This window comes from Dermacentor variabilis, chromosome 3 (assembly GCF_050947875.1).
Source record: "Dermacentor variabilis isolate Ectoservices chromosome 3, ASM5094787v1, whole genome shotgun sequence".
Lineage (NCBI taxonomy): Eukaryota > Metazoa > Arthropoda > Arachnida > Ixodida > Ixodidae > Dermacentor > Dermacentor variabilis.
The window spans coordinates 111,115,975-111,123,683 of record NC_134570.1 but is presented as its reverse complement, the minus strand read 5'-3'; the positions used below and the strand labels follow the sequence as shown (position 1 = coordinate 111,123,683).

Genomic DNA, 7,709 nt, shown 5'->3' with positions numbered 1-7,709 from the left:
GACTGATCGGAGCGAATAGTTCATAAAATTGCGGTATGTGGAGAGAAAGAATAATGCAAAAGTATCCATTCAGAAATAAAAACATTTATTTTGGTTATGAGTTGACCTTGGCGTGGTAGGATGCCCGCCGCAGATTGTTTTTCAGAAAGAAAAACATTTATTTTGGTTATGAGTTGACCTTGGCGTGGTAGGATGCCCGCCGCAGCTTATTTTTCGAGCTCATTGTATTGCAGCAACAACAATTATTCACCATGTGTAATCGCACCAAATAAAGGCTGATCGGAGCGAATAGTTCATAAAATTGCGGTATGTGGAGAGTAAGAATAATGCAAAAGTATCCATTCAGAAATAAAATCATTTATTTTGGTTATGAGTTGACCTTGGCGTGGTAGGATGCCCGCCGTAGATTGTTTTCTTTCTTTTTTGTTTTGTGGCAAATTCACATTCTTGCTCATGGAAGCATACTATTGCGCTACGGGCTAACGCACTTCATGTTGTGGCATATCTGTGAAAGAATAAGCAAACAACGGAATTATTAATTTCGACACTTTCAGATACCTTAATGTGATCATGAACTTTGTTAATGCTCGTAAAGAGTGAATATTGCGCATGCACGTCTAATTCAGTTGCTTTCAGGCATATTGCCTGAGTATCAGCGCATACCTATTTCCTCTACCGGCATCTGCATTCGTCGCTTATCTGTATTCGAACTATGGCATATAAGAGGGTCTAGTGCAACGTAAGATTTTAATGTATAATTTAATTTATTTCATAATGCATGACTGTTGCGGTGCTGAGGCACTTTCCTTCCTTTACGAATGCCTGTGCGCACAACAGGGTTTCATCCATGCAGATTTCTTGCATTTTTGCTTCACTGTAGAACGCAGGTATAGCAAAGACGCAATTAGAGCACTCTCGTGGCGTTTTACTTTGTCTTTGTTCTTCAGCTCTACTTGGACGCACTTCTGTGCCATGTTGAGGCACCTGGAGCCGCGCATTCTTGCGGATAAACTAAATGTTTCTGGTCGTCGGCGAAGTCGATCACCCATGCGACTACCTAGCCTACGACATGCACATTAAATACAGCACCAGACTTCGCTCTGATAGTGCAAGGTTTTGTATAACCCTATTACAGTGCTGCACTAAGTTACAGCTTTATGACTAAATGGTGAAGGATTCTGCCGATTTCAGAATTTTACGCAAAGGATAAGTATGGCATATAATGAACCTCTCTGGTTTCATTGCCAAATTTATTTCTGAAACCAATAATGGCGCGCAGAAAACGCCGAGGCTACATTTCTTCAGCAGGAGCTGCCTGCTTATGGCTAGGCCTCCGACAGTAGTTCGTCTGCGAAAAAAAAAATCGACTCGCTATCCCGGCCCTGTGAAAGTGGATGTCCAGCAGAGCTGCTGAAAACCACTGCACCTGCCGATGGGTGTATGAAATGTTTGATTACGTTTAAGTAACGGTAGTCAGAATCGCTATGCGGTCACTGCAGTTCCTCGGGAGCCCTAACTTTGCGTCGCCTACTCATAGCACGGCTGCAACTGGAGTGCGAACGAGAGCTGGAATCGTGGTTGAGCCAGCATGTGAATTATAGGAAGTACATGGATTTGCCTCAACTTCTTTCATGGAGCTTTAAGCGGCGTCGTGACTTTGTAATCTCGACATTTTATACAGAGCACAATGAAATAAATAAGTATTATTAAAAACGTTCAATGCCAGAATTCCAACACCGGACCTCTAGTAGACAAGCCCGAGATTGAGGCCATTACGCCATGGACGGTGCATCTAGAATGGGTGCAGAACGCCCTTATGAATTTCTCCCGGGCTCGTCATCAAATATGTGGATCGGATGCTTGTTTTGTGCTTGTTTTTATAGAAACGAACGCTGTTAAAAATTATGGAGTTTGACGTGCCTAAACCACTTTCTGTTTATGAGGCACGCCGTAGTGGAGGACTCCGGAAATTTCGACCACCTGGGGTTCTTTAACGTGCACCTAAATCTAAGTGCGCGAGTGTTTCCGCATTTCGCCCCCATCGATATGCGGCCGCCCTGGCCGGGATTCGATCCCGCGACCTCGTGCTCAGCAGCCTAACACCATAGTCACTGAGCAACGACGGCGGGTACGAATGCTGTTCTGCATGCTGTACGCGTAATCGCCGTAGCCGTTAGGTGACGGCAGGAACGGAACGTACGTACACGCCGGGGAACGAGACAGGTAAAAACCAGTGTTTATTGTCAACAGTAGGGTGGTCATATAGTAATCCAGGAGAGAGAGGGAATGGAAAGGGGACATAGAGAGTTAGAAAGAAAACTTCACGCTCGCGCAGTCTGTAGCCCGCACTATGACACAGCTGCCGATACAACACTTCTTCCTCCTAAAATCAGTCAACTGGTCTCATCGTCCTCGTCGAGCGTCGTAGGACTTGGGCTGGTTCGTTTGGCACCACTGCTCCGGATAACGGAAGTGCCGGGAAGGCACCGTCAGCATGACGATCCCCAACTGCAGGCCGCAAAGCAGGTGCTTCCAGTCTCACATCGAGCTGTGGCACGGATTCCTCTGGCCTGAATGTAGCGCCGTCCGAGCGCGCGTCTTCCGCAGTGTCGGGTGACTGTGTTTCTGTAGGCCGACGACGTACTTGGTCCACGTGCCGCCGGACAATTGCTCCAGGTGTTTCTACTGTAACCATTCGGGTCCCAGATGTAGATGTCACATGTACTGGTGTCCATTTGTCTCCTGTCCCGTAGTTGCGAACGTACACACGGCTCTCTAGTTGGGGCAGCGAATCCTGGTTATCAAACGGTGCGTCTCCACTACCCTTCGGGAAACACGTATCCAGGCGCGATCTAATCTGGTATCCGCGAAGCATCTCTGATGGCGACTTCCCACTCTTCCGGGGCGTCCTTCTGTAATTGAGCAACAGCCACATGAGGTTGTGCTCCAATTTTCCTTCCTTCAGCTTCCGAAGACCATCTTTCAGTGTTCGGACAGCTCTTTCGGCAGCCACATTAGATTGCGGGTGGAAGGGGGCGGTCCTAACGTGCGACATGTTGTGCTCGACAAATGTTGCAAATTCATGACTAGTGAATTGTGTTCCGTTAGCGGAAACTATCGTTCTTGGCATGCCAAATCTACTGAATATGTCCCGCAAACAGTGGATTGTAGCTGTCGTGGTAGCTTGCTTCAGTGGAAGCACAATCATCATCTTGCCTTCTATCGATCCGGCAAAACCACTTCTCAAACCTTTGTGGCCAGCTTGCTGGTGGAGCAGCTGGCGGCATGGGGAAATTGTCGATGCAATTCTTGCACTGAGCCGACATTTATTCAATCTCGCAGTCTAGGCTTGGCCATCAAAACAACAATCGCGCAATGGATTTCATCGGCGAAGACCCTTGGTGGGTTTCATGCAGCAGCTGCAGCAATAGTTTTCGCGCACCGGCAGGTACAACCACTCGATGGCCCCAATAAATTAACCCATGTGCCAGGGACAACTCCAGTCTACTGTCAACAAATACCACCAGGCACGGCTCAAGGCCTTTCGAGCTTCTAGGCTAACCATGTAGCACGTAAGGCTTCACGCGATCTAGTGTCGAGTCGACGGCTGTAAGGTCCTTCAGCTCTCGTGTCGTGACTGTGCCGTCCTCCAGGATTTCCAAAGAAAAAAGGTACTCATGCGGCTCTTGGGGCTCTGTACTGGGACCGGGTGATTGCAGCGGAAACCTGCTGAGGGCGTCCCAGTTCAGCAGTTGCCTTCCGGGAGTGTACTGAAGTTTGTAACGATATTCTCCGATATAGAGCGCCTAACGCTGAATGCGGGCTGCAGCCATAGAGGGTGTCGGGCGGTCGGGTCTTAGCAAGCCGAGGAGAGGCTGGTGGTCTGTAACCAAGGTGAATTTACGGCTCAAGAGATAGTCTCGGAATCTCGTGACCGCAAAAACTAGTGCCAGCGCCTCACGCTCCAGCTGTGAGTAATTCCGTTCGGCTATCGTGAGAGTCCTTGAACGGAATCCGATCGGTCTGTGGACACTGCCTACTGTGTGAAACAGTACTGCGCCAATGCCGTGTGGGAAAGCGTCGCACTCCAGTTTCAGCTCCTTTAACGGGTCAAAATGGGCAAGCAGTTCGGCATCCATGAGACACTGTTTGGCCTTGGCGAACGCAGTTTCCTGGGGCTGGTTACACTGCCATCGCGCATTCTTTTCTAGTAACTGATACAACGGGGACAACACGCTTAACATGTTCGGGGAAAACCTTGAATAAAATGTTAGCATTCCGACAAACGAACGCAGCTCACTCCCGTTGCGAGGGCTCGGTGCTTTCACGATAGCTTCCTCGTTCTTTTCCGTCGGGTGAAGACCGAGATGATCGATATGGTGTCCCAGATAAGTAACCGATAGCTGGCTAAAATTGCATTTGTCGTATCGCAGGCTCACGCCATGCTCTCTAAATCGCTGCAACACTGTTTTCAGCTGAGTTCCGTTGTCTGCCGCCTTTTCAGACACAAGCACATCATCTAAGTATTCCTGAACTCCAGGCAGGCCCGCTAGAATGGTATCCATCTTCCTTTGAAATATAACAGGAGGCTGATGTGGCTGATGGCTTCTCCCGTCACCGGCCCTTCTCTTTTACTGACTTGCAGTATTGGAACTCCAGCCCTATCCAGCAGGGTTAACAGGTCTGAACCGCACAGGCTTGTTCCGGTGCAGTCTAGTACTATGAGCGTGTATTCAAGTGACACACCTTGGTGCGCAACAGCTAGCTGAAGCTCCCCTAAGACAGGCAGCCTTCCAGCGTAGCACGAAAGCTTCCGATGTGAAGGCTTCAAATTTGGCCAGTGTTTGCAATGCTTATCGAAAATCTGTCACCCTATGACGCATACTGGTGACCCTGTGTACTTCCATTGCCATTTCTATACCGCCCCAATTGAATGTACGGCAAATTAGCGGCTCGAGACACTTCGTTCGCGCCGACAGAAAAGTCCAGATATGAGAATTTTCATAGCAATCTTCCGATGTGGTTTCTTGCACTGTTAATGTTTGACCATGAGGCGCAGGCGCAGCAACCCGAGTTGCTTGTCGCGGCGATTGGGACACATTTTTGTGAGATGTCACGTTGACCACAGTGATAATAGCGCGCTTTGGCTCAGCTGTAGCTGTTAGCGTCATGTTTCAAGATTCCACATCTACCGCATTGCGGAAACGCTGCATTTTCGGCGCTTTCTCTTGGTGTTGGCCGGCGTCGCGCTTGCATGTTCAATAGTGGCGTTACTTCTGACGAAATTTTTAGTGCATCGTTTTCCGCGGCTTCAGTAGCTGTTGCTGTCGCTTCGGCTTCTTCTAGCGTTAGCTCTTTCTTTGCCAAGAGTTGTTTGCGTACTGCACTTAAACGTACACCGCAGACAATCCTGTCTCAGATCATCCTGTGAAGGCAACTGCGGAAGTTGAAGTTGGCTCCGATGCGACGGGTCTCGACAAGGAAAGCCTGAATAGATTCTCCTTCCAGTTGGCAACGACTGAAGAATTTGTAGCTCGCCCAAATTTCGTTCCGTTTAGGGTCATAGTATTCATTCAAGGCTTTGATAACTTCGTCATAACTCAAAGAGTGTGGTGCGCGGGGAGCCACTCTTCCGGCAAGGATTTGAATAATCGGCGTGCTCAGTGCAGCCACAAGAAGTGTTCTCTTCTTACTTGACTCAACGATGCCATTTGCTTCGAAATTCACCTCCACTTTGATCAAGTACGGCTTCCTCTTATCTGTGCTTTCGTCGAAGCTCGGGAGCATCTGGTAAGCCATGAAAATCGCTGGCACCGCTCTCTTCAGGGCCGGAGTGTCTGGGTCTGCCTTGACGGCGAGGGTGTCGTTTTGACTCGTCGCCACTGTAGCATAGCCGCTGCCGTTAGGCCTCGGAGAGAGAGGGAATGGAAAGGGGACATAGCGAATTAGAAAGAAAACTTCACGGTTGCGCAGTTTGTACCTCGCACTATGACACAGCGGCCGATACAACATTTAGCGTGCACCTGGGGTTCTTTAACGTGCAACTAAGTCTAAGTACGCGGGTGTTTCCGCATTTCACCCCCATCGAAATGGGCCGCCGTGGCCGGGATTCGATCCCGCGACCTCGTGCTCAGCAGCCCAACACCGTAGCCAATGAGCAACGACGGCGGGTACGAATGCTGTTCTGTATGCTGTACGCGTAATTGCAAACAATGTATGCACCTTTCGCTTCACTCTGCTGAGTGCTTGAAGCCTGCTTCCCCTGCATCGCGGGTTGGCCCGGTATTGCACTAGCTCCGCGGAGATCAGCCCACATTTTTGCCACACAGACGTGGAAACGAAAAAAAAAAGCCGACCAAGGAGATGCTACCAGCTTAGTTGTAAAATTGAAGGAACGCCGTGACCTAGCCAGTCTCGCAGAATGGGGTCACATCACAAACTGCAGACCTAGTGCCTACTTTACCTTTTTCTGTGGTCCTCACCAGCCCCAGCCTATGCGGTCGCGTAGGCTGGTTCACGAATAAAATAGCTCTCAAAGTTTCTTCAGTATCACAGAATACCATTTTCCATCCTGAATTGCTTAGTGCAAAAAGAAAAAAAAAAGGTCACCTCCACATACTCCCGATAGTGTCACCCAATATTCAAAGGATGGGTGGCTAGTCATTTCAGTCTGGCAGAGAATGCGCAGATGGATTTAGACAGACAGAAGGCATTCGAAGAATAGCTAAAGTGAGAGCAGAAATTTTCATAGCACGAAAGGTCAAGATGCAGCCTCAAGGAGCATCCATATTTTTTCTGCTATTCCATGGTGATGGAAATGGAATTGCGCAAGCAAAATGACTAGATAACAAATAATGATGAAATAATAATATGAGCTTGAAATATTTCTTGCTGAATGCTGAACATGGGCAGTACTTCCGAGGAGCCCGCTTGCAAAAAATATGCGCAAACACTGCACATGCATTATGTGCGTACAAAAGTGTGCAGGCAGAAAAAAAACAATGCATATAAAGGTTTTCTGCTGTAATGAAACTGTAGCGAAAATGAACATCTCTAGTGCTGCGAGAAGGCACAAAACAGGTTCCACTTCTCTGATCGTGGTAGCAGTGATCTTTTTTCGATTTCAGAAATGCAGTACACCAATGTCAAGAACACTTTATATTTAGTAACGTTATTAAATCAGCATGATAAAAAAAGTTAGGAATGAGGTCAGTTACTGAAACTTTATATTCTGATAATAAGCTGGTGGAATATGCGTTAAAGGGCTATGTGGTAACAAAAAAATTACATACATGGTGACATAATTTAGGTCAGCAAGCACCAACTCTTATAGAAGCAAAAGAAATGAAATGTGTGGTTGGCAGATTTTTAATTGGTATATTAAAGTACATATACACATAAAAAAACCAACCAAGAACACTGGAAGGACTTAAACGTCTCTTTAGAATATTGCAGTCTTTGGTGAGATTGCGATAAGAAAAAAAAAACAATATAGCCCTCATTCATTAATATCTTATAGAGTTCGTCGAATGCGTAATAGTAGTGAAATAAGTTCTCGTACAAATGTTGGCTGCAGAAAAATCCCTCTCCATAAAAACTAAACAAAAATAAAGAAAAAACCTATGACAATACACCGCTATGAGCTCAGAAGGGAATTGCAATAATGCATTTCTCTTGGTCGTGTTCTAGTTACTGAATTTTCCAGTAGG

The 7,709-nt window shown here is 47.3% G+C and overlaps 1 protein-coding gene across 5 annotated transcripts in view; it reads right to left on the bottom strand.

Annotated features, from left to right (window-relative positions):
* Nucleotides 1–334: 334 nt before the first annotated feature.
* The window catches only part of LOC142576175 (venom metalloproteinase antarease TserMP_A-like), a 107,316-nt gene continuing 99,941 nt past the window's right edge, over nucleotides 335–7,709 (bottom strand). For all 5 annotated transcript variants that reach the window (XM_075686165.1, XM_075686168.1, XM_075686167.1 and 2 more), the window contains one exon: nucleotides 335–505. In XM_075686165.1, coding sequence (XP_075542280.1) covers nucleotides 473–505 — 33 coding nt within the window. In that variant the 3' untranslated portion in view covers nucleotides 335–472. The remainder of the gene's footprint in view (nucleotides 506–7,709) is intronic.